General features: G+C 39.6%; 2 protein-coding genes and 1 long non-coding RNA gene across 8 annotated transcripts; 2 read left to right on the plus strand and 1 right to left on the minus strand.

Annotated features, from left to right (window-relative positions):
* Positions 1–1,055: 1,055 nt before the first annotated feature.
* Positions 1,056–6,971, plus strand: higd1a (HIG1 hypoxia inducible domain family, member 1A). Its single transcript, XM_088347926.1, has 4 exons — positions 1,056–1,221; positions 1,514–1,588; positions 4,647–4,781; positions 4,850–6,971. The coding sequence occupies exons 2-4, from the start codon at positions 1,519–1,521 to the stop codon at positions 4,921–4,923; spliced, it is 279 nt and encodes a 92-aa protein (XP_088204052.1). The 5' UTR covers positions 1,056–1,221; positions 1,514–1,518; the 3' UTR covers positions 4,924–6,971.
* Positions 6,972–9,087: 2,116 nt separating this feature from the next.
* On the plus strand, positions 9,088–26,521 carry LOC148376504 (coiled-coil domain-containing protein 13-like). 3 transcript variants are annotated; one of them, XM_088347897.1, is made up of 10 exons: positions 9,088–9,185; positions 13,166–13,319; positions 13,392–13,543; positions 17,574–17,716; positions 17,791–17,871; positions 19,947–20,060; positions 20,125–20,229; positions 23,540–23,689; positions 23,759–23,935; positions 24,007–26,521. In XM_088347897.1, exons 1-10 carry the CDS (start codon positions 9,179–9,181, stop codon positions 24,211–24,213), a joined length of 1,290 nt encoding a protein of 429 aa, XP_088204023.1. In that variant the 5' UTR covers positions 9,088–9,178; the 3' UTR covers positions 24,214–26,521. The 3 variants fall into 3 exon arrangements, with proteins under 3 accessions (XP_088204023.1, XP_088204039.1, XP_088204031.1); XM_088347913.1 differs by having other exon boundaries at positions 24,010–26,521; XM_088347905.1 differs by having other exon boundaries at positions 23,762–23,935.
* Positions 15,681–26,716, minus strand: LOC148376505 (uncharacterized). 4 transcript variants are annotated; one of them, XR_015852056.1, is made up of 6 exons: positions 26,649–26,716; positions 23,509–23,660; positions 22,525–22,582; positions 19,904–20,030; positions 19,713–19,823; positions 15,681–15,957 (listed from the first exon to the last, which is right to left on the minus strand). It is a non-coding gene; the product is annotated as an uncharacterized LOC148376505 (long non-coding RNA). The 4 variants fall into 4 exon arrangements; XR_015852057.1 differs by lacking the exon at positions 26,649–26,716 and adding an exon at positions 24,048–24,183 and having other exon boundaries at positions 23,549–23,660; XR_015852058.1 differs by lacking the exon at positions 15,681–15,957 and adding an exon at positions 17,415–19,407 and having other exon boundaries at positions 23,549–23,660.
* Between the last annotated feature and the right edge of the window lie 51 nt (positions 26,717–26,767).

Below are 26,767 nucleotides of genomic sequence, written 5' to 3' on the forward strand. Positions count from 1 at the left end.
AACGTGCCAAGGACTTTGGAAACATCTTTTGTACATAAACTTGCCCGCAGCACGTTGCAGAAAAGTGCGGTTTTCATTGATGACCTACACAGATGTGTCATGACAAAGAATTGTCAGTACAATTCTACGCAGATCCATTAGGTTTTGCGGTTAATAGGTAAAACCACCTGCAAAAAGTGAAAATCTGTTAAAAAAAAAAAGTAATGTCGCACCAGGGAGAAAGAGAAAGACATAGAAATAGAGAGAAAGACACAGAGGGGGGGGGGGGGGGGGGAGAGAGAGCAAGAGAGAAAGAAAAGAGAAGCTAGAGAGAGAGAGAGAGAATGAACAAGATGCATTGTTTAAGCGGCATGACAAAAGGCGGGGGGGACACAAACTCATCTCATCGAGATGCAGAGGAACGCGGAGCAGGTGTACAGTCACAGTTCAGTATGAAAGATTAAATTATATGAATTGGCCAACTGGCATTGGAGCTCTCAAGTCAAGAGGTGATGGCCAATCGGCGCTGATCTTGGCTATCTGAAACGTTCTACGATAGTTTGGTTTGGTTTTTAATTATTTTTTACGTGAAGGAGTGCACCAGTGAGGGTGTTTGTACTCATTCCTGTTTTTTGTTTTTGTTTGTTTTTTTGTGAAAGTAAAAAATTGTTTTCTTTTCAGGTTAGACGAGTGCAACATATGACATTTTCATGTCTACTTAGACGTGACTTAGTATAAAATAGAGGAAATTAGATACATTACAACACCGCTGCTCCGTAATCAATGCGACAACGTGTGGACGAAATTTTACAGTCCAGAGTAAAATATCTTGTATACACTGAACTATCTTTGACAGGAGTGAAGTTGTACTGATGCTGCCTTCAATCGTAGTACATCATACAATTTTGGAACATCAGTCGTATATTCAAATTCATATTGGACAGTCATCAACTTAATATATGCATTAGATTTAAACTAAGTGAGGCATGTAACTCATTTTGTATGTTTAGAAAAGAATAAAGCAGCCGACCTTCGGCTTGGATTTTTTTACTCATGTTCCCGAACGCACCGGAAATGACTTGGCTCTACGTCACATTTTCCTGCACTTATTGCACTCGGAGTTACATCACGGCATCAGCCAGTACATTTCCTTCCTTTTCCGTGCTAGTTGAGCACTTCGGGGACACACATAATTACAATTAAAATTTTCTCCAAGGCGATAATATTTATATTTACGAACAGGTAAGACTTGCCGAGAAGACATTTGTCACTTAACCGCTACGAATAAGCGTGTGAAGGTGTTGAAACTGAACTGTAATTAAAATGGCGTTACCAGGTGTATATTATTATTATATTTTCAACACGTGTCACCTTTACCATTTATATATTTTGTAATAGTTTTACTTGTTACATGACGTAAGTACGCGTTGTCCTTCATGTTTAACCTCTGAGCGGCTAGCTTCAACATGCTCTTCGAGGTTCTTGAGATCTTATAAATAAGCACACCTCTAATGGATCATGTTTTTATGTACAGACAAAATGTCTACGTACGAGGAGAACGATTCCAAGTTAATGAGAAAAGCCAAGGAGAATCCGTTTGTTCCTGTGGGTGAGTACATTGATCACTTAAACAGTTGTGATATTTAAATAAGGTAACAGTGATGAAGTTCTCATTGACCCCATGTTTTTAAAAGGAAGTTGTTTCCCTTGTCAAATTTGTTATTATAGTTATCCATGTGTCGCTTAACTTTGATATCACTATGATGTCAAGATAAATTTTGGTTCGATCCCCTAAATGGTAAATGGTCTGCATTTATATAGCACTTTTCAAGTCAATGAAGACCTCCCAAAGCGCTTCACAATGTTCTTCACACTTACCCATTCAGTCACACACTCACACACCAATGGTGAGTCAGACATGCAAGGCGCCTACCTGCTTATTGGGGGCATTAGGGGATCAGTGTAGATGCTTTAAACCTCAGGCTGGGTGCCAGCTTCGACAGATTACTTATCTTTCATCCCGTATAACATATTTTCATCTCCCGAAGAGTCTTGTTCATTCGTATAGCCCTTTATCACAAAAAAAATCTCAAAGGGCTGCAGTATCCACTACCACAACATCCCCCGATCTGAAACCTACAAGAGGGCAGAAAAAAAACTCAAAAACCTCAGGATGAGGAAAATGATAAAACATTTCAGTATAATTATTCGTCTCCTATGCCTTACTCCTCAAACTGCTTTTGTCTTTGCTCATTGCTTCATCACTTCTCACCTGGATTACTGCAACTCTGTTTAGACTTCCCCTTAAGTCATAACAAAAACTCCCAACTTCTTTAAAACTCTGCTGCACGTATTATCACAAAGACTCCTTCCCTGCAGCACATTACTCCAGTTTTGTAACAATTCCATTTGCTCACTGTTTCAGTATCCAATACAAAATTCTCGTCTATACTAAGGGCATAAATAACTTAACCCCTCTTTGTCTTTCCGACCTTGTTTAAATTGCCGTATCACCGGGTTCTCTATGATTGACATCTGCACCACAGCTATCCCCTCCTTTCACCCGCCTGGCTATCATGGTGGACAGAGCTTTTAGCTGCTCTTCCCTCTGTCCCTGGATCGCATTACCACCAGACAATCATGACACTCTCACTTCTACTTTTTAAAACTCACCTATTCTAGTGTGCCTATGTAATTTGTTGACCATATCATTTAGATTGTAACATTGCTTTGTTCTCAGTTTTAGTGTAGTGTGTTTTATCTTTTGATTGGTTGATTGGTTACCTTGAGTGTGATCATTCAATCGAAACACTTTATTTGTCCCAAAGGGGTAATTAAAAGGCACCCACCCACATACATACAGTAATCCAATGTTCGACCGTGAAGTCATGAAAGGCACCTTTGAATTCGATGAATTATTATTACACTAGCATTCACGAACATGGTGCCTGCAGGGAAAAGGTAGCCCCCTAAGAACACTTGAGTAGCCCACAGACCGTTTCTGTAAACGTCTCACAAGGGATGGGTCATTGTGATTTTTCAGGTAATTTGATGTCTAACCGGCAGGACAAATCATTGTCATGATCAGTGTCTTTAAATACATGATAAAGTCTTCCAAAATTATTTTTAAAACTAGTCTTTTATGCAAAAAAATCAGTGCCCTCATAGAAGGAAGATGTTTAATGGTTGACTGAGCCTATTTTATTCCTACTTCTTATGATTTTAACTTGGTACTAAAAAATAGTAATATGGTATAACAGAATTTATTTAAAAATGCATATCAAACTGGTAGCCCTTTGCACGCACTAAAAACGTAGCTCTCATCTTCAATTTTGTGACCACTATTGTATTCCCAACTCCACATCTCAAATACATGTCTACCCTTTGATGGCTCTTATCACCACTAACTGTACAATGGCGGATGACACGCTCAGCTTGCTGAGCAGATGACCACTCCTGATACTCACATGAAAGGATATAAATCTAATCATTACCTATCTTGAAGTTAAATCACATTTATTTTTATAGCCTTTAATTTTAAAGAGTCTCAAAGGACTGCACAGGCCGCAATTACAGTAAATACAACATCCCTTGCTCTCAAACCTACAATGCTCATGATCAGACCCAACTAAACATGTTTAGTAAAATGGATTATCGGTACAATACAAAGTGCAGGCCTAACTATATCACCGACAAGTTTATACTTTATTTCCCAGCTATTTGCCACTAAAATGACCAACCACGCGGCACGGCAGCGCAGTGGTTAGCGCGTGTGCGACACAGTTCTGAGGTCATGAGATCTAACCTTACCGTGTGGGTTTTGCATGTTCTCCCTGTGCTTGCATGGGTTTCCTCCGGGCACTCCGATTACCTCCCACATTCCAAAAACATGCATGTCAAGTTAATTTGCCGGTCCAAATTGTCCATGGGTGTTAATGAGCCAGTGAGTTGTCTGTCTCTGTGTGCGACTGGCTGGCAATCAGTTCAGGGTGACCCCTGCCCACTGCCCGAAGATAACTGAGATGGACTCCAGCACCCCCGTGACCCTACTGAGGATAAGCAGTGCAGATAATGGATGGTTGGATGGATGACCAACCACCATTGAGCCACTATATAAGTTAATGTACATTATAATACGGTTGTTGAAACTTCCTTTACTTGCAACTCTGCTTAAGACACACACTTTTAATTTTGAAATCTCTCCCTGGTTAGATGATGGGCATGCAAATCACTTAAAAAGATGAGCACTTTTGTTCAAACAAAACCAATAACCTTTAATATTACCTATCTTTCCTATTATTATTATTTTTGATCTTATTAGTCTTTTTACATGTTTGTCCCGGAATGCCTCATCCAATCACATTGTGATTAACGTACACTACATTGTAATCTATACCAAAAATACAATTCTATTGTATTCTATAATATTTTTTGGTGATGGCAAAAACAAGTCTTATTAACTGCTTTGCTCAGAATTCACAAGTGCAATATATTGCTAAGTTTAGTCTCGTTGGGTAGGAAACATGGCCTCAACCGTTTACCCACCACAGAACAGATTTTGGAACTGTAAAGCTGAAGTTGAAGGGAGTGGTCATTTGTACAATAGTAAATCAATGAGTAAATACACTTTGTAAGATGTGTTTACACTGTCTTTCGTGCTCATGTAGGATTGGCTGGCTTCTTTGCCATTGTGGGCTACAGACTGTGGAAGCTGAAAAGTCGCGGGGACACGAAAATGTCTGTACATCTGATTCACATGCGTGTCGCTGCTCAAGGTTTCGTAGTTGGAGCCATGACTCTTGGTAAGTATGCAGGAATAGAAATTGGATAAAACTGGCAGCGCTTGTCTAACCGGTGTATTTTTTTCCAGGTGTCATTTATTCGATGTACAAGGACTTTTATGTCACGCCAAACAAAAAACAAGATCCCACGGATTCAAAGTGAAAATGGACTCCGCTGCTTTTATTTAATGTTCCTTAATATTACCTAATATTGAGGTTTATTTTTCTACTGACAGTGTGCATGTGTGCAAGTAAACATAGGATCTGACTACCTGACTGCAGAAGTTACCTCTCCTATCAATGTGTTATAAATCATGATTAATTGATGACATCTAATTACAGTAGACCCCTGGGATCTGACATTAATATGTTCTGAGGTGGGGATAGCAAAGTGAAATTGTTAAGCAGGGGATAGAAACCTATAGTAATGCGTAGCCAATCCGTCTGAACTTCCGCTATTATAGATAAAAAGTGAAAAAAAAACAAAATAGTATTTAGTTAATACTACCTGTGTATAATATACATGATTGGGATGAAATAACAAAAGTGAACAAGAAAATATTATTTACTTAAGATTTGTTGTGATGTGTCTTGAAATGGTGCAGTGGAGTAGCGGGTGGATGCAGAGGGAGGAAGGTAGGAGACAGCAGATTAAGAGTGAAACTGCTTTTGAACTTACCACTTGTGAGGATTCGCCTTCATGCTGTTGATAACAGTCCCGATTGTCCACAGATTACAGCCATGAAATTAAGAATTGGTAGCGATTTTTGTGCCTTCTTTGTATTTTTTGATTATCGCAACCTTTGTTTCAATGGCTGTCATAGTTTTTCTTCCTTTATCATCACTGCAACATTTGAGAACCATAGCAGATAAATGCTGTACAAAAATAATGTATTGCTAACTCTCGAATTTTTTACAAAGCTCACAAAATTCTAAATCGAATGGAGAGAAAGGTATTGTGGGAGGTAGTTCAGCCAATAGTATATCGGCATTATCATGATGCTGTGACGCTAACCATTAGCAGACCACCATTTTGTATAACATCGACCAGATTCCAATATGCATCTTAAAGGTAGTGTCCGTAACTTCAAAATATTCTACTTGCAGACGCCATCTTAAATCATCATTGCAGCCTCTGTCAAGCTCCTTTTGTGGAGCGTTCAAGTAGGTGAAATCCTTTTTGGGGGTTTGGATTGGAATTTGGACTGTATTTGAAACAGTCCTTTTCTTACTTTCACCATTTTTGCCCTTAAAAGAACTGCTAGCACGCGCCTGAAATTACTCTCATCCCTCGCCTCTTTTCCTCCAGTGTAATGTGGTCCGTGTCTGGAACACTGAGGGTAAAAGTAAGATAAAAGCAGATGGGTGCTGTGGATAAAATATATAAAGGATCTTTGAACTCAGTTGGGCATTGTTAACACATACTTTAATATATAATTTTAAACTTTTTCAGTGCATCTCAAACTATGCCCCCACCTTTATAGATACAACTCTTATTTGCGCACGAACACTGTAAATTATTAAATTTGGGGAAAGCAAAATAATTCATTGATGACATCTTATAGTGGGGAAAATGCTGTAAAGGAAAAACCCCATCTTATTCCACCCCAATATGTGAAGATTGTGTTCGGTGGTGTCGCTGTATCCTGGGGGTCTATTGTATTTTGGTGTATTTTTGAACATTGTGTAGTGTTATTGAATTATTTATTTTCCAAACCGCATATCCTCGATAGGGTTGTGTGGGTTATTAAATAAATCAAACAAGCTTACATGAAGACAATAAATCGGCTGAGATGGTTGGAGATTTTCAAATAATTTCATTTTGTTTTTAATTTATTCATGTCCCACCAAAAACGTAAAAAACTTGCACACACAGTAGCCGTGTTGGGAGCATACCTTGGATTTATATTCCCATCTGGAAAGTACAAATACATGAGTACATTTACGGAATGTGAGAATCCTCTATAAGTCACCATGTTCAATATCAATTAATTTCCAGAGGCATTTTTAATGTATTTCACATCAATTTTGGTCTGATATGCTTCAGCAAATGAAGTTGTACACACACACTCAAAGTTAGCACAGTATTTTTGACGATGTGTTGCTTAATGCCACATTTAAATGCCTTATGTGACCTTTTCCAAATGTGTTTGCACTTGGTGTTTTAGGATTTTTAATGAATATAAAATATTCTATCAAATGGTCTGACTACACCTTTTGTGTGCATTTTGTCTCAAAGTACATTTGTTATGTCTTCATGTACAAGATTTCAAATGTTTTTGCTGAAATGTGAAAATTTTGGGAATCACAGCACTGCAGTACTCGGAACGGCAATTTTTCTCGGTGTTCTCATATTCTCCTACTGGAGACTGATTCGACTATAACAGTAAAATGATATTTACATTATTCACGTGTATTTTATTGAATATATATTCAATAACACATATTCAATAATTGTTTAGCATAGAATAAACATTTAATCATCACTGTTACAAAATAGTTCAACATATTTTGACAAAATTGGAAGTGGCACTCCAGTTTCCCAATTAACTAAGGATAAAAAAACAAAAAAGATAATTTAAAAAATATTTTCACAAGAAAGTGTGGGCATGTAGAGGCAGAAGATATTTACATTGGGTGTTTACTTAGTTTTGGCATCGTATTAGTGCAATATGCGGTAGTGCAAAATAAGCAACATTGTGCAAAGTAAGCATAGGCATAAAAACAATTTTACATCTGAAGTAGTGTGTTTACAAGAGTTTCAGTATTTTGATGGCTCTGGGGAAGAAATAATCTCCGAGTCTGTTTGTTTTTGTTTTGAGTCATCGATGATGTTTCCTGCTCTGCTGAGGTAGCGAGAGCAGGCAATGTCCTCCAGACTAGGCAGAGAGAAACCAACGATTCTCTGGGCTGTGTTGATAGTGTGGATTAGTTTAATAATGAAGTACAGTAAAGTGGCGACGCCCCTTCAAAAATGTTTAAATATATACATATACAGTGGAACCTCGCGGTTTGACGTTCGCGGCTTCAGAGCTTCGCGGTCTGTAATGGTTTAAAAAAAAAAAAAAAAAAAAAGGTAACTCCCGGGCCGCGCGACGGAGCGAGTTCGGCGGACGTGGCGTCACCCAAATAAGGATAAGGAGTGCAGATAATGAGATGAGATTTTTTTTTTTTTTTTGAAGGGGCGTCGCTACTTCGCAGATTTTCACTTTTTGCGGGTGGTTTTGGTCCCCATTAACCGGGTCTAAAAAATAAGAATACATTTTTTTTTTATTATTATTTTATTTCTTGTTTGAGGGTGCGCCGCTACTTCGCCGATTTTCACTTATCGCGGGTGGTTTTGGTCCACATTAACCGCGATAACTGTATAAATATATATATATATATATATATATATATATATATATATATATAGGGCAGCACGGCGGCGCAGTGGTTAGTGCTTGTGCGGCACAGTTCATGTCATGGGAACATGTCATGGGTTCAAATCCAGCTCCAGACTTTCTGTGCGGAGTTTGTATGTTCTCCCCGTGCTTGCGTGGGTTTCCTCCGGGCACTCCAGTTTCCTCCCACATTCCAAAGACATGCATTTCAGGTGAATTGCCTGGTCCAAATTGTCCCTAGGTGTGAATGAGCGAAAGAGTTGTCTGTACTTGTGTGCCCTGCGATTGGCTGGCAACCAGTTCAGGGTGTCCCCTGCCCACTGCCCGATGATTGCTGGGATGGGCTCCAGCCCCCCGCGACCCTACTGAGGATAAGCGGTACGGCTAATGAAATGAGATATACATATATATATATATATATATATATATATATAATTTTCTTTTTTTAAAAAATTATATTTTAGACCCGCGAAGGTCTGAACCCGCGAACGTGGAACCGCGAAGTAGCGAGGTCCCACTGTATTTAGCTGTATGCAAGCTGAGGAAAGTCAATGCTTCTAAAGTTTAACTTATGTGTAACCTAAGCTACTTTTAATGTGAACTGGTCAGGTGAGCCACTATTTCCATCCATTTTACTTGCTTTTATATAAAAAAAAAAAACTATTTTACTCATTACCTATAAAGACGGGCGTTGTATAAAAGGCGAAACAGTCATACAAAAGCGCCTGGTTTCTTGCAAAGATGCCGCCAGTGTTCTACCATTCCTTGCCACTGGGCGCGATTATGATATACATATTCAACACCCTATTATTAACTTCTATTATTTAAAACGTATTTTCATAATAAAATTACTCAGTCCTACTAATACTGTATTATATCCGCACTCCCTTCTCTTGTTCTCGCGATATCTTGTCAACAAGTTTCGTTGCCATGGCAGCAGCTGTCGCGGGTATAAAAAAATTCTTTGGGGAGTTTCCTGTTTTCCAAACGGATGAAAGCGAACCTGTGTTGACAATAAACACGAAACGTCATCTAATGGCAGGTGAGGAAATTAATTATATTTGTTTACAATCAATGTCGGTATTTGTTGTTTCCCTGGTCGAATTATCTACATGCAGGTCTAAGTTCTCATTGTTTATCAATCAAAAAATGTATTGCGCTTGGTTTTTTGTTTGGAATTTGATTTAAGTAGCTTATGGTTAAAGTCTATTATTTTAGTAAATGTTGCACGCCGCATTAGATGAAAACGACAATGGAAATTAATTTGTTTCTCATCTACTGAAATGAACCTTTCTTACTCATTCCTTTAATGTATTCTGGTTTTAAACTCCCGAATCCCAAATTTTAGATCTAAATTGTTGACACTGTAGCTCAGTGGTCTCCGATGAGGTGCTTGTGGGTTCCAGGATGCCGCTAAGGACAGATGAGATGCCTGTTCCGAAAATGGCTCACCAGTGCTGTCATTGTAATTTTCTAGTGAAATAATTTTTCAATGGTTGACCGAGTCCTTGTAAACCCTACTTCCAGTGATTAACCTGGTAATAACATAGTAACAACTAGGTAATGACCTGATGAGTATACACATGCTTAAGAAACTGGGTGCCATTTGAGCTAATTAGCAACAAAAAGTAGTTCTCGGCTTGAGAAAAGTTTGGAGACCCTTGCTCTCGCCTGTATATTTATCTTCCTGCTCATTCAAACTTATTCCCTAACATAAGCATAGCCTAGTTCCGCCACATCAAAACCCATCCATTATCTGCATCGCTTATCCTCAGTAGGGTCGTGGGGGTGCTGGAGCCCATCCCAGCTATCTTCTGGCAGTGGGCAGGGGACACCCTGAACTGGTTGCCAGCCAGTCGCAGGGCACACAGGGACAGATAACGTACTCGTTCATTCACACCTAAGGACAATTTGAACCGGCTAATTAACCTGACATGCATGTTTTTGGAATATGGGAGGAAACCGGAGTGCCTGTAGGAAACCCACGCATGCATGGGGAGAACATGCAAACTCCACACAGAAGGTTCGATCTCATGACCTCAGAACTGTGCTAAGCCCTGCGCCGCCATGCTGCCCCCAAATGGAAATACAGGATGGTAGTCTTCCTGCTGGGCATTTCTGCCTGACGCGCCTCCTCCAGCGCCTTTGGAATGCTTGTGTGCCCTAAACACTAGGGCCTGACTGGGTCATCAGCTGGGGACCACCGGTCATTGATGTTTCACTCCTTTAACCCCAGGACATCTCCCGGTGGCGCAGCGATGGCTGGAAAATCTCCCTGCCAACCCCACTGATGCCCTAGGTGTTACTTGAAGGCCCCCAGTTCCTGTCATTCCTCCGCAGCCACAGCCAGAAGCTGCCCTTTTCCGCCTCTTCTGATAGCTCTTTAGTTGCTTTAATTTTAAATATGTGAAAACATGCTTATTTTTCTGGTGTTAATACACTTCTATACTCTAATATATTTGCTACAATAATTCTTAGGTTGTAAAAACTCTCAAATGGGAATTGTTACATATATCGCAGTGGACTTCTCTGTTGGCCTAAAAAACACATCTGAATCATGTGATGTTAACTGTATTTTGCCCATCAATACTTAAAAAAAATGACTGATGCTGTTTTGTGCTTTGCCCAAATAAAGCCACAAATCACAGTAAATATAATTCCATATTAGTCCGTCAGCTCTTTCATTGCTTCTCTCCTGCTTGCTCTGTGTTCAAATGTGTGCTTTCATATCTAAGCATTTAACCAATCGCATATCAGGATTACCTGTTGCTAGGCCCAGAAATCTTTCCATAGGCTTGCAGTATTTTATGTGCAGGTGCCCCTGAAGCATAGCATAGCTGGGATATCTCTGTTGGCTCAGCCAATCAGATTTCAAAGTGGTTTAAATTTGAATGCAGGAAGGCCTAGAGAAACATTGCTTCCTTCACAAACATAGGGGCGGTAATTCACCAAAACCCACTGCACAAGCAAATACATTCGATTGCGTTTATTTAATAAAAAGGTTTTCAACCCACAATGCCTGAAGGAGGAAAATAAATGGATGTCGTTGCAGATTTTCAAGGCAGACTTTTCAAGAAAAGCTGACTTTACCATCCCGATAAAGGGACCATTTATGCCAGTAATGCAACAGGACAAACTCGGCATTCCGCATGAGGTTTGATGGCAATAGGAAATAACTTTTTGATAGAACTTAAACACGTTGATATTCTGTACAACAGAACTTTTTTACCATTAAATGCGACGTCTATGCATTCTTCTGACTTTTATGTGTCTCATATACCACTGCCATCATATTCTGCTTGTGTGGATGAGGACATGTGACGCCACATGAAATGCATTTCTTGCGAAAGTGCTCATGGATGCTAAAGCTTTAGCATATCTAGCAATTCAAATTATTGTGCCACCGGAGACAAAACCTCACTTTCTGTCCTTTGAATGCCTTCTGTATTTTCGTCCGCAATGGCGTGTTGATTTCTACGCTACACGGAAGAACAATGAACCAAGCAGCTACGAGAGAATTGAAGATTAATGAATCAAAGGTTCGCAAATAGATGAAGCTGAAAAACGAATGAGACAAGTTTTTATCTGTGTGTTTTACTTTGTAAACTATACTTCAATAAACCACAAACTCAGTTTTTCTAACACTGTATTTTAAAATATGCACAATTGTATGCTAGTCTGTGTTGGAAGGCAGTGTTGTGACGAAAGATGTTTTTATACTAAGCCATTTTAATGTTGACTTTAAGCAACTCAGAATCTCTGAAAAATGTTAATTAAAAATATTAAATATTCAGTGCAACAACAGATAAACTATCTAATATAAGAATAAACTTTACATCTGTTATGTAAAACACATTGAATGAAAACACATATTAAAATATTTACAGATATACAAATCAACAGATCTACAAGTTTAACCTTTTTTATATACTCAACAAATTTAAAGTCAACAACACAGAATCCATTGGAAAAATGTGAACAAACCGGCGTATTCACTAATTCAGACTGGAGTGAAGGCATAGGTTTAAACTGCATTGTCCGGCACTGATACAGTGTTCTCGTTTGCCCGCGTCCCTGCGTCCTAGACGCATTATTTTTTTTGCTGGGGACGCATAGTGTCAAATAAACGTGCATCCCCGGGACGCAACTTTTTTGACACAAAATTGTCATTATTACCCGATTACTTTTTTTTTTAACAAAGATTTACCGCACTCCAAACTTTTCGTCAGGCAGATCCGCCATTGTTGTTTTGGTCTCGCGGTTCGAGTTTTCGTCTGCACCCCGATCTTGGCAAACGAGATCTCGTTGCTTCGAGATTACGTCATTGTTGTCGTGCTTGTCGTCGAGTGAAGGTGAAAATCAACACAAACTTGGTATTTTCTTCGGTGTCAGTAATAAGTCGAAACATAATGCAGAAAGTGATAACAACAGCAATAATTCCGGCACGAAAAAACAGCGGAGAATTTCTTCGGGACAGTGGCGGGACAGCAAACCACGAAGTATATATGAATTGAAAAATCTGAAGTGATAACTGCTTTGTATTACCGATTAACTGTGATGAAAATATAGATTAATATAATTATTTCAGCAATATTATTTTGTATAATGTACAATATTGTTGGGAACTGAAAAATCTTGAAGTGATAACTGATTTGTATTACCAATAAACTGTGATGATTAAAACTGAATGAATATAGATTTATATTACCCTATATATTTGTCGCAGATTTAAAATTTCAACCCCGATAAGACTAAATTTTAGGGACCCATCAATCTCTGTTGGGACCCATAGATTTTTGAGCATGCGAGTCCCTGGGACCCATCACTTTTCACAGGTAAAATTAACTCTGCTGATAGAATACTGTAATGGGAAATATGACACTTTGCCACACCAAAGGTTGTGCATGTGTTAAACATTTAAGTTTAAATATTTAATGTAAAGAAATTGTTTCAACATATTTATAGTACTTGTTCTATAATCTACTTTGCTGGTCTTTTAAAAACTGTTTGTCCCTATAACAGAAACAACACTGGACTCTGGAACTGGAGCAAGCAATCCTCAGTATCTGGGAAAAGGAGACGAGCACATGGACAAAATGAAACTAAAGAATAGGTTTCTCAGTGAGCATATGGAGTTACTGAGCCAAAACACTCCAGCAGACAATATCAAAGACAGGTGACAAAAAAAAACAAAAATGTTATGTCATCATTTTTTATGCAATAACTCTTTATCCATCACTCCCTGCAGACTGGAACGGGATGAGCGTCAGCATTTGTTGGACCAGCTCAGAGAAATGACCGACGTCAACGGTCGTCTCTTCAAACTGCTTAGCGAGAAAGAATTTGAGTTCAAACACATGAAGAAGAAATGGGAACAGGAGAGAGTATTTCTCAAGGCTGGTATGCAATATTCTATTAGGACGCACACAAGCCACTTTTCCTAGACTGAATACTTGTTCTTCAAAAATATGTTATGTCATTTTGTGAACGCTAAGAGCACTATGTAAACGGGGTCTATAGATCAGGCTTGAGCAGGACCCACCAGGCTTTTTAATCTAGTATTCTACCGAAACATCCTACACTCTATCGTAGGCTGACCTGATAGCAGCGATTTAGTTTTCTTTATAATCAAGTAAAACCTGCAACAGTTACACTCAGAATTCTTGCAAAAAGAACTTTTACTAATGATATATGGTTGGGTACATATATACTGTGTTTTTACCATGGTCAACAAACACCATGCTAGAAAGCTACCACAGAAAAATACCCGGCTTAAAAGCAACATCAGAAAACGGTATTTTGAAGCAGTGAAAGAGTCAAATTAAAGTATAGGTAGTTGGTGTTTCCTGCTTGGCATTGCTGCCTGTTGCACCTCCTCCGTTACCCATGGCTCAATTGCAGGGTCGTCAGCTAGGAACCATTAAGCAGCAACGTTTGCTCCTTTTATCGCTAGAATGTCTTCTGGTGGAGCATTGACAGGGACATTTTCCTGCCACCCTTGCTGCTGATAGATGTCTCCCCCCTCCTGCGGCTGTTTTCAGGGATTAGGTTTTATTTCCTCAGCTCCTGTCTTTCCTCTTCAACTAGAACCAAAAGTTACTCTTCTCTGCCAGGTCTTTTCAGTTTCCCTCTTTTCACTTCTCTGTCCTTCAGAAGGCTGACTGCCCCATGTTGCCTTGGCAGCCGACCTCTACTGGGTAGGTTGTCGCCTTCCAACCAGCTTCTCGGCGTTCAGCAGCCAGCTCAGAGTACAGTGGAACCTCGGTTTTCGAACGCCTCTCAGTTCGGACAAATCGGTGTTCGACCCAAATTTTCGAGAAATTCTTGCTTCGCTGTTCGGTCAAAAACTCGGAGTTCGAACGCCGGTATGCTAGGGTGCGATGCTGAGTGGCGTACGGGTGTTTTAGCCCCTAATTATGCTTCCGAAGAAGGTCGGTGCAAGCAGGACAGGTGAAAAGAGACAAGTTGTTCGTCCAACTATTGCCTTTAAGAAAGACATAATAGCTAAATATGAAAGAGGTGTACGAATTTCCGATCTTGCTAGTGAATACAGCGTGGCTAAATCTACAATCAGTACGATAGTAAAGAATAAGGAGGCTGTGAAATCGAGTGATGCGGCTAAGGATGTTAGCGCTATAAGCAAGCAACTGCTGCAAGTTTTGGGAGAGGTTGAAAAACTTTTGAGGATTTTTCTCTCCCCACCGTCCACCACAAAGTCCTATTCATAATCCTTTTTTTATTTTTACACGTTCATGTTAGCGTAATCTTTCGTAAGGAAGATTACGCTAACGCGAACGTATGATTAGCCTGGGTTAGCTTCATGTTTATGTTCATGGTAAACATGCAGGGTGTTGGAACGGATTAAAACGATTTTACATTACTTTTATTGGGAAAAACGATTTTCGGTGAGCGACGAAATCGGTTTTCGAACAGGGTTCTGGAACGGATTATGGTCGAGAACCGAGGTTCCACTGTACTTGGCTTTCTTGCGCTGTGTCGATTTCCCCTTCTGATGGCACTGTGAGCTTGAAGAGAGAGACCACTCATGTGTTGATAGACAATCTCTGGGCAGAATTATGTTATTGTGATCCCCGTGGGCAACTGGAATTGCCCCATGTTCCACTTCTGGTTGGGGTACAAGGACTTTGGTGTCTCAACCTGGTGCTTCTTTGTTCACCCCCATCCTTGACAAATCTAGTGTGGCTTCCTGCTGGTTATTTTCTGCTGCCCTTTCTCCTCCAGCACCCCAGCCAGTTTCCCCAGGACCTGGTCGTGTTGTCATCTATAGCGCCCCTCAGAGAGTGCGATGTTGCAGCCTGACAAGATATACTGCAGGCTTGCGCTGGTAGCATTGCAGGATTCCTCATTCCCGAACCACTGGTGATGGTGGCAAGGGCAGGGAAGTGTGTCGTACATAGCATGAATGAGGAAGCTTATTCTTGCCTGTAGAATCGTCCACTGATCAAACTGACTGATTTTCCGGTTGATAACTTGTCAGCTTTGTAACACTGCTTTGATGTTTTAGCACACTTCTATTATCCCCAAAACCTCTGCCACCACAATCTCTTTCCTCTCCTTGTGGTTAGGTTTGGACTAAAACCATGGCGCTTCTCCTCATCCCAGGCCCGATCTTCCTGCTGGCACTCTGCCCATGCTCTCTTTGTGCTGGAAAGTGCTAATGGCTTGGTCGCTCTACTTTTAGCCGGCAAGGACCTTGGCGTTGGCATCCCTCACTGGTCAGTTGATGCTTTTAGCTGGAGGTCGAGCCTGGTCTTTTCCTGAATGTAGCACAGCCTGAAGGACTGCAATAAAAGCTAAATAAAAATGAAAATCAAAAGTACTCACCGCTTTCAAGAGCACAATTGTTCTTTGTGTTGTGCACGTGAGTGCATTGGTCTGGGCATTGGTAGGACATGTCAAGGGGTAGGAAGGAATTTCAAAACATCGGCCCGCTAAATGAAAATGTTGTGTGTAAATAATACGTAGTACCGCTACTTACGAATGTCTCTACATACGAAAGTACCTGAACGGGAAAATATTGCCTCTAGTTACAAAGCTGTTTCAGGATACGAAGTCAAAAATACAGTACAGTACGTGCTGCTATTCGCCGCGCTTAGAGTTTACCCAACAATAAACAGTGAAAGCGCACCCTTTAGTGACGGTTATCACTAACTGCCCTACATCAACAAACTGGCTATCGCTTCAAACCTGCCTGGTAACCTGTGAGCATGCGTGCTCCCAGCATGCTCTTCATGTCACCGTCACAGTAAAGAGTTTAAAAACTAGGAGAGGGCGGGTTTTTAAAAATAAAGACTATCTATCGATCTATCTATCTACCCTGGCCATATCCCTCGAGAGAGGTGACAGACAGCAAGACAAACACATACAAAAACAAAGAAAATAAAAAGGGATAAAAGGAGCAAAAATCACACACAAAATTTTTGGGATTATTAAATTATAATTAAGGTAAAGACTTCTTAGCTAAATGGGGACACATCTTTTCAGTATTGGCAGCGACGATATGAGAAAAGTTTGATAGGCCTGCTCTATCTTTTGTATCGGCGCGGTATCTTATGTAAGTCTGTTTGAGGGGAAACATAAGAACAACAACTAATCAATTATCTTTTTCCTCCTTGCTCGGCCCCTTGGCAAAATTTTTAACCTAACGCGGCCCATGACTCAAGGTTTGCCCAACCCTGCCCTAGATAGTACAGATGCTGTAGAAAACTATAGCATAGTGAAATAGTATCACTGTTATTTCATAAGAAATCAGTATGAAATGAGTATTTGTACGGATGTACAGAATGCAGTGTTCTCATTTGCCTAGATGCATCATTTTTGATGGGGACGCATAGTCTCAAATCAACTTTTTTGACACAAAATTGTCATTATTACCCGATTATTTTTTTTTAACAAATATTTACCGCACTCCAAACTTTTCGTCAGGCAGATCCGGGAGATGTTGTTTTGGTCTCGCCGTTCGAGTTTTCGTCTATACGCCGATCTTGAGTTGTATAGTGAAAAGTCCGTCTCTTTTTAGAGAACCGGCTTTTTCGGCTCTCATTCAAGAGAGCCGGCCCTCAAACGGCTCACTTGCTTTGATGCATTATATTACGAATGATGATGTTGTATAAAGAAGTTAAGAAAAAAAAAGGAAGTATAAAAGGAGAATATGAAAAAAGACAGGTTTGTGGCTATCCCTTTAATCAGTATATTACCAACAACAATTTGATGCAGAAAATGAATTAATAATTTGATGATTAAAACTGAATGAATATATAGATTTTATTATATTATTTGTCACCGAATTACAATTTCAACCTCGATAACACTAAATTTTGGGGACCCATAGATCTCTGTTGGGACCCATAGATAAACTGTCATCAATGTCCATCTATTCTTGATATTTTGTCATGCCCATCTCGGAAAGGTCTGTCTGCCATGTCGGGCGATGCGGCTGCTGCCAAGATCGTAGAGTTATCCAAAAAGAACCGAGATCTGACCGCCGAAGTGGAACGGGAGAAGACGAAAAACAAACAGAACAATAACAGAATTAAAGCACTTGAGCATGACGTGAGTCTACCCGTTTTAGCGTGATAGTTACGATGTCAGATTGCCTCATTGATTCCTTTTTGTTTTTGTTGCAGTTAGATGCTGCGCTGCGCTCACCCCAAGGGCAGAAGATGGATGACGATTGGCTGAAACAAAGCTCGTCTAGAGACTGTGAGGTCAAGTATACCACGTGAAATCATTTACTGTCATTTTAATTGAAAACAAAACAAAAAAAGACATGTTTTGCTGTCAATCGCACTGAGAGTGTCAAATTCTAGGGATCCACTGAAATAAAAACTTACCCAAACCAAAAAATACCCAAAATGTGAAACGCTTGGCAAAAAAAACAAAAGTTTGCAATGTAAAGTAATAAATAATGGAGGTATAAGAGTGATTGATTGATAGATATTTTTCCTCTCTATTCTTAAACACACAAGGTTGCAATAGTTTGAAAAATCAATAGTATAACTGAAAAAAACAGAGAAAAAGGGCTTATAGGAAAAACAGGATTATCTTGCTTCCTTCCCCTTGACTACCTGAACCAGGGGTCTCAAACTCAATGTGAGTTCCCTTTTGGTGAGCCTCATGTTATCTAAAATAATCAGAAATATTTCGACCTATAAGTACTTTAAAAAAATGCACATTTGTAAAAAAACTTCCTTTATTTTTGCTAATCATTCAATCAATATGTATTTATTTTTTTTACCACAAGTGGGCACTGAATATTACACACTGTCCCTTTAAGTGCAATTGATTTTCACATTAATTTTTTAAAGTTTTTTTCTGTTTTTAGATGTTGCTTTGGACAGAATTATTTTAAAATATAGTTAAGAACAGTTTTTGATGGGTGTTTTTTTTTTTTTTTTTTTTTTTTTTTTTTTGTGGAAACCCTCATTTGGCCCAAACTTACCTGGACACTAGCTCCAGAGGCCCTCAACTCAATTCAGTTTGAGACCCCTGGTCTAAACACTATACAATTTAGAAACCCAACAATTATAACAGAGTATTGCATGAATAAAATAATCACATCATATCATCATTAGTAGATAATATATCGGACTTATCTATCTTATCTACCTTGGTCATATCCCTCAAGAGGGGTGACCGACAGCAAGGCAAACAAATACAATAACAAAGAAAATAAAAGGGAAAAAATAGCAAAAAACACACACAGATTTTTTGGGACCATGGCCAACCCAAATGCCCAAACACTCAAACAAGTTAGGCACCTCGGCACCTAAGTTGGTCATGCTTTCGTCCCTCCAGATGAAATGGGACACAAGAAAGCGGCCATGTCACTCGGGTCAGGGTGACACAACACACTCTTTTGTTCAACAGCAGGGCCCGACAGCTTTCACTGGTTTACCCCTGCCGCATCATACGGGTGCCCCACCCATCCCTTAGAACGCGCCCAAACATCCCACTATCCTTTTACAACACCTCTCCACTCATTCCTATCACCAACAATAGCTCTAGCTTTCACTAGATTTAGACCTCTTTCCTGCAGTGCACTCATAACACCATCCATCCACGTCAATCGCGGCCTTCCTCTTGGTCTCCTTCCATTTACTTCTGCTCCGTAGATCCTCTTCAACATTCGGTCCTCATCCATCCTCTCCATTTGTCCAAACCAACTCAGTACTCTCTTATCAACACGCTTGCTCAGTTCCACGACTACTCCAGTTCTTTCTCTCACAATTTCATTTCTCTATCTAAAGACATGATCACAATACATATTTTTGTGAGAAAATCAACATCTAGCTTAGTAAAACATTAAATCAAAGCTCGGCAGCAAGGCAGCGCAGTGGTTAGCGCATGTGCGATAGAGTTCTGAGGTCATAAGAATGAACCTTTCTGTGTGGAGTTTGCATGTTCTCCCCGTGCTTGCGTGGGTTTCATCCGGGCACTCCGGTTTTCTCCCGGTTTCGCTCGTTTATTTGTCGGGTTTGGGTGGGTTCGGGTTTATATACCCATGACACGGGTCTGGTCGGGCTGATATTTTTAGGCCTGATCTTACCTCTAGCCAAGGTGCAGCCATTGGAGAAGCGGGACCCATGAACTTCCGAATAGATTTGGACGAACTCCTGTTTTGATGACGCTCTCATTCTTTCTTCCTTCTCGTTTTCAGCTGAAACCAAAAATGCACTTTTCCTCAATTTTGGCAGAAAAATGATTGGCCCAAAAGCTTGGTGCATCCCTGGTAAATACCTTAGATTGATTCTTACACGTCTCTTTTGGTTTGCAAAAACAGGAAAACCCAGCAATGCGGTCCTTAAAGGACAAACTATCCACCAGCCAGCTCAAAGTCTCAGAGTATCGCAACCAAGTCCAGTTCCTGAAGCAGGAGTTAAAAGTGGCTCAGAAGGTGCAACGCATTCCATCGAACGTGATCCCTGACCCATTTTTCTCATATTGTTTTATTTTTGCAGGTTTTGGTAAGTGAAGTTGGGGATGATGCCAACGTGCAACAGTTACTGAGTGGTGCAGGAAGCTTTAGGGGACGTGCACAGCAGATCCTTGTACTTCAATCTAAGGTAGATGGGGAATTGGGCTTCATTAGATCCGTCATTGATTCTAAAAACTAGCTTAAATATTGTGTTTTTGACCTGTCAGCTAACACGACACTCCTCACAGTAAGTTCGATCTACAACCTCAGTGGAAATGTTTAAATCTAAGCTTAAAACACACTTCTATTCTATAGCATATGAATAACTTATATTTTTCGTTGACAATATCTGTGTAGTATTTGCCCTCATGTAGGTTTTAGATCAGGGGATGGTGTAGTTTGCAATAATCTTTGATCTGTGCAGCCCTTTGAGACTCTCTGTGATTAAGGGCTATACAAATAAACATGACTTGACTTGACTTTATCCCTCTCTATTTTGCGCTTCATACTTCGCAGCCTGAGTGCATTATTGGTTAAAAAGACTTTGCGATCCATTATCCCCGATCGTATATTACTGTGAGCAGAACCCAGCAGAGTGCATTTTTGTTGATCCATTATCCACAATCGCATATTGCTGAAAGCTGAGGCTAGCAGAGCGTACTTTTGTCAGGGCTGGCTGCTCTTCTTTTGTCGGAATGCACTGCACTCCTGCGGTCATGATCCATCATTCCCAATTTCATATTACTGCGAGTGGGGAAAGGAAGGAGGCACTTTTGTCGGGAGAAATGCATGGTTAAGGCTGCGATCCCTTGTCCCTAGTGGACTATTGTTGGCCGATAGAGCATGTTTCTTTTTCGGCTCGGGCCGCTGAAGCGTGCTATAGAGGGCTGCCTAAAATGAACTACCCTGTTTTGGCCGTGATCCATTATCATCAGTCAACTATTGCTGAGAGTGGATGGGGTGATTTGGGGCCATATCCTGGATTTTCTCGCGCCGTGGGTTCTGGTTCCCATTAACGACGATAAACAAAAGATTACAGTATATGGTGCAGGGAAGTGAGCATTATTTCAGGCATTCTTTTAGACGTTACCAAAAAATACCAAACATTTTCTGATTCTTTGTAAATTTATTATGTGAGACAGACAAATTAGTGTTAGCTTGTTCCAGCATTTACACTAACAGCTTTTATTGTGTAAGGGGCCGCAAAATTGCCTCCGCGTTTTGCACCTCAATACAATAGAGCTTCGTCTTTTAGTGGAAAACTAGCATTGTCTTTGTGTACACAGAAAACCTTTATCAACTTCTTCTGTTTTTATAACTGACAATGCTAATTGTCTGTGCAGAAAATTAAATTCAATGCTCAAAATTAGCATTGGGTTCTTCTGCGCCACAAGGTGTCTTTATTTTTTCAGTAAGTTACATCGGAAAACAATTCAATTACAAAATCAAGGAATAATTGAAGTAGTTAGTTGGTTAGTTAGTCAGTTTAAGAAAAAAATATATAATTCCAAACGTTCCCCAAAAGATTTCCTGTTAAAAGTAACCAAAATCGTTCTCATTTTGAACATCCTATTTTCTTATTTAGAATGGTAGTAGAATTTAAAAAAAACATATGAAAAAAACAGCAAAATAATCTGATAAGGCCCAAGGTGTGTATTTTAAATATATTTTCATAGATTTTGAATAAAAGAAAATGAATAAAAGTTATTTTTACTTAATTGAGAAAAATATCCTGTATGTGAAGAATGTATTGGGAGTTTCCATCTGCAATGTCGGATCAATTTGTTAATTTTAGGAATCAAAATATACTTGAATTTTACTCAACAAACTAATTCACTTAAAGTTAATTTAAAAAAAACAAAAAAAAAACTTAATTGAGAATAACGATCTAAAGGACTTGATAACTTTTCATTGTCAGTATAATTCTCTAATTTTACATATATGTTTTAAAGTATGTAATATGTGAAAAGAGGAATTCTTTGGGGGCTCTCACAATAAAAACTTTAAGATTGTCTCATTCATTATGCAATACAGTCATGTTTATTTGTATAGCCCTTAATCACAAGGAGTCTCAAAAGGCTGCACAGACCACAGATTATTACAAACCACAGACTGTTATCACACGATCGCCTAATTTAAAACCTACAAAATAAAAACACGATTGAAAAAGTGAAAGTAATCTGATGTGCATCTTCAAAAAAGTAGAACCATCGGGTTGTGATCTGTAGATATTGTACAGGGTATGTTTGCTTGGAGACCTTTTCGGTGCCAATAAAGAATTCTTCTGAAACAAAGCATGAGAATGGAGGGGGCAGAAGGGGTGTTATATAAACGGCAAGGTCATGATTTATGGTAAAATATCACGCCGCATGTGACCAATTGTCAATTTAAAATAAAAAAATAAAATAAAAAAAAGTCATTGCAAACCCAGCAACTGTCTCACCGTATTTGTTGGGTCCTCTTGAAGAATGTCACCATAGTGCTTGTTTGCCTCATCGTACCTTAAAAAAGACAGAAAAAAATCTCAATATTCACTCAATCCATTTTGAACCTTGTAGAATTTGGTGGTAGTGAGACCAAATACAGTTCTGGAAAATCAATGTCTGTATACAGGAAGCATGTTTCTATGATTAGAGTAAAGCTATACAGTAATCAGTGGTGAGCTTCAGAATTAAACACACATTTAAGGAGTAGGTTGCTAGTTACATAGAAAATCTTATAAGAGTTCTGCATCATTTCACAATAAGTAATGGGATCCATGCAAGGCTTTCCATTTTGAATATTGTAGTTGTTTGATTGTATCCAGTTTGTTTCACGTTTAAATTACCGTATTTTCCGCACTATAAGGCGCACCGGGTTATAGGACGCACCCCGAAAAAATAGTTTTTGGTCCTATATTTTCCATAGATAAGGCGCACCTGATGATAAGGCGCTACAATGGGAACGTGGACAAAACAGTCAGATAGTTCAGTCAAACTTATTACCCCCTTAACATTCCGAAAGCTTGCAAAGAAGCAAATACGTGTCTCAGACATGTACGGAAACAGTGTCTGTACGATGTCACCAATCACTCAAATGCATCGTTCCAAATATCAGTCGGAAGGTTAAACTCTTGAGATTCAAGAAATGCCAAACATTTCTTAGTTTCCATTTTAGTTTTTGCTGGCCACTGTGCTGATCCATATAAAAGGGGCTCTGTATTATAAGGCGCATGGTCAGCTTTTGAAAAAAATAAAGACTTTTAGGTGCGCCTTATAGTGCGGAAAATACGGTAGGTCATTTTGCCACACTAAAAAAGCTCGCTAAGTTTCTGATTAGGTGGTCTGTTTTGACCTCTGCAGTTGTAGGGACATAGTTTGTACATATTAATACAGGACTGTGCCTCGGAGTGTGATTTTACATGATAATACTTAAGCCAACTACTGACCGTCACAAAAAATGAACTAAACGTGTGACAGGTACGAGACCTGGAGCGGCAGCTGAGGTCCCTTCCATCGAGCATTTCCAACATCACCGAAGTGGAAACTTCAAGTATGCCTTCTAGAAGCCAAGGCCGGAACGTGAGCTTCAGCCGTAGCGCTGAGAAAGAAAAAAGAGAAGTCTTGCAGGTGGGCTAGTAGTAATCATTTTTGACCCCCCACAAAGAAAACACACAGACTCGTTTGGCGTTTTTTCAGAAGCTCTCAGATAACTACGAAGCCTTGCAGCGAGACCACGATCATCTCAAGAAAGAGCTGGAAGCCTCCAAAGCCAGGAATAAATGTATTTCTGCTGAAATCAAAACCCTTAAAGCTCAGACTTCATCCCTGCTGCAGAAGAGCAAGCACGACGACGAACTCGTGGACGCCTTATTGGTCAGAACAAAAATGTTGAACTGTAAAAATAAAGAAAAGCACCCGCCCGTCACCGTTTGTCTCCTCGACAGAAGGAGAAGGGACGAATGCTGGAGGTGCTGAGTCAGCTCACCAAGCAGAAGATGCCGATCCAGCCGAGCTCAGGACCGCCGCTCAGCAGTGAACTCGCCGCGCAGAAGACGCTCATCCAGAATTTGTACCAAGTGGTCGCTGACAAAGAAGCCACCATTCAAGAGTTCGAAGAAATAATAAAGCGTCTTTCTCAGGGAAACTGCTGACAAATAAAGCGGGGGTCACCAATGTGGTGCCCACGTGTACCAGGTAGCCCCCTAAGAACAATTGAGTAGCGAGCAGGCCGGTTATAAAATTAGCCTACTAAAGATGGGATAGTGTGATTTTGTAGGAAGTTTGATTTCTAACTGGAGAGAGACATCCTTGACATCATCCGTGTCTTTAAATACGTGTTATTGTTTTCCCAAATTGATTTTATAATAAGCCTAGCACTTCTATAAGTCTCTAATATATACGTCCGAATTTTTAACAATTGTAAATTGTAATTTCTGTTTTTCGTAGCATATTCGGAATGTTGAATGTTGTTAAATTTTAAAATTCTCACTGAGCCGAGACAACGAGACGATTTCCGATGATTTTTATGTGAAGATTATTGGTTGAATAAACTAACTAACTATAAACTAACTAACTATAACTCAGTGCCATTATACAAAGCAAATGTTTTAGATGCACACTGAGCCTATTTTAACCCTACTATTAAAATTTACAACCTGGTAATAGTGTAATAACCTAGTAACAACATAGTAATAACATATTTAGAAAATGCATATACAGTTGGTAGCCTTTTGTGCTAATCGGGAACAAAAGAGTAGTTTTTAGCTTCAAAAAGGGTTACTCATAAAAAATAATCTTGAGATAATTCATCTAATGTAGTGTACTTGAGTTTGCTGTAAAAATGTATGGACAAGGAGATGCTTATTTATAGGGTTCCTACAGCTGAAAGCAAGTTAAATTCAAGGCTTTTTAATACTACTTTAATGCTTTTGGAATCAAATTTAAGACCAAGTCGCCAAAAATATCGGAATCAAAACAAACAAGGGCAGCACGGCAGCGCAGTGGTCAGCGCGTGTGCGGCACAGTTCTGAGGTCATGAGATCGAACCTCCTGTGTGGAGTTTGCATGTTCTCTCCGTGCTTGCGTGGGTTTCCTCCGGGCACTCAAACATTCCAAAAACAGGTTGATTAACCGGTCCAAATTGTCCTTAGGTGTGAATGAGCGAGCGAATTGTCTGTCCCCTGTGTGCCCTGCGACTGGCTGGCAACCAGTTCAGGGTGTCCCCTGCCCACTGCCCGAAGATAGCTGGGATGGGCTCCAGCACCCCCACGGCCCTACTGAGGATAAGCGGTGCAGATAATGGATGGATGGATGAAACGAACAAACCAAAAATCACCACATGAATTAGACTGAATTTTAAACTAATGTTTATTTTAATTTATTTTGTTAAATCACATTTTGGTCCATTTGAAAACTTTCCCTCTGAAAAACATAGACATGGAAAACAATAAATAAATGTTTGTTTACAGTACATCATGGATCCTCAGTTAAAACTGACATAACTACTAATTTCATTGAACTCTTGTGCTACATTAATAAGCATTTTTATCATGAATCATGAAAAAAAAAAGACTTTACGAAATATTTTTCTTTCAAAAAACTATAAATAGTATGTGTTCACATTTTTAAGACCTTTAAAAAGAGGATTTAAGACATTTTAATGACAATTAAAGCTTTTTGAGAGTAATGAATTTAATGCTTTTAAGGACTCCATGGATCTGCGGTAACCCTGATTCATATACTACGTATACCTATCCATCAATTCAGCCATCCGTTATTAATACTAGGTTCTTATGACAAACAAATAAATTTAAAATATATGGCGGCATTGTGGTTGGGTGGTTAGCGTGTAGCCCCACGGAGCAGAGGTTCAAGGTTCAAGTCCAGCTACTGCATCCTACCCATGTGGAGTTTGCATGTTCTCCCCGTGCCTGTGTGGGTTTCCTCCGGGCACTCCGGTTTCCTCCCACATTCCAAAGACATGCATTTCAGGTGGATTGGCCGGTCCAAATTGTCCCTAGGTGTCAATGAGCGAGTGAGTTGTCAGTCCCCGTGTGCCCTGCGACTGGCTGGCAACCAGTTCAGGGTGTCCCCTGCCCACTGCCCGAAGATAGATGGGCTCCAGCACCCCCGTGACCCTACTGAGGACAAGTGGTACAGATAATGGATAGATGGGAATTAGAATTGTCTTTATTGTCATTGATAACAATGTAGTGAATATTTTTTCCAAAATGAGAATAGACGGGGAAATCCAGGATTAACATGTAATAAAAGAAAAAAAAGATTGGTGAAAAAAAAAGAAGAATGTCAAGATAAAAAAAACATTCACTACAAGATAGTGCTTGGGGACTGGCTTGAATTTTAAGACCAGAAGAATAGTACAATGAAAAATAGTGCAACATATTTCTAAAATAGTCTATTGGATAAATTGAATTACTAAAATATGAATACACATTCTTCTATTCATATTTCAGATAAATATGTATTTAATCATGTGCCTTCCTTGAACTTTTTCAAATGTTAAACATAACATGTGCCTTCGCTCAGTTCATTTTCAAAATAAAGTGTAATTAAAAATATCTCTTACCTTGACTCTTTTGAGTTACCCCTCCAATATGGCGGACCCACACGCGCACTTGACCATTGCGTGATTTTTTTTTTTTTTTTTTTTTTGGAGAAGGTAAATTGCTTGCTTTTTTGCTTGGA

Source organism: Urocampus carinirostris, chromosome 1 (genome assembly GCF_059441175.1).
Source record: "Urocampus carinirostris isolate Australia breed hairy pipefish chromosome 1, RoL_Ucar_1.0, whole genome shotgun sequence".
NCBI classification, from domain to species: domain Eukaryota; kingdom Metazoa; phylum Chordata; class Actinopteri; order Syngnathiformes; family Syngnathidae; genus Urocampus; species Urocampus carinirostris.

Bases quoted from the DNA above. Each gene is read 5' to 3' on its own strand.
- higd1a (XM_088347926.1), top strand. From the start codon at position 1,519: ATGTCTACGTACGAGGAGAACGATTCCAAGTTAATGAGAAAAGCCAAG. The intron at 1,589-4,646 runs GTGAGTACATTG...GTGCTCATGTAG, and splicing joins GAATCCGTTTGTTCCTGTGG to GATTGGCTGGCTTCTTTGCC. The intron at 4,782-4,849 runs GTAAGTATGCAG...ATTTTTTTCCAG, and splicing joins AGTTGGAGCCATGACTCTTG to GTGTCATTTATTCGATGTAC.
- LOC148376504 (XM_088347897.1), top strand. The intron at 13,320-13,391 runs GTGACAAAAAAA...CACTCCCTGCAG, and splicing joins GCAGACAATATCAAAGACAG to ACTGGAACGGGATGAGCGTC. The intron at 20,230-23,539 runs GTAGATGGGGAA...AACGTGTGACAG, and splicing joins TCCTTGTACTTCAATCTAAG to GTACGAGACCTGGAGCGGCA.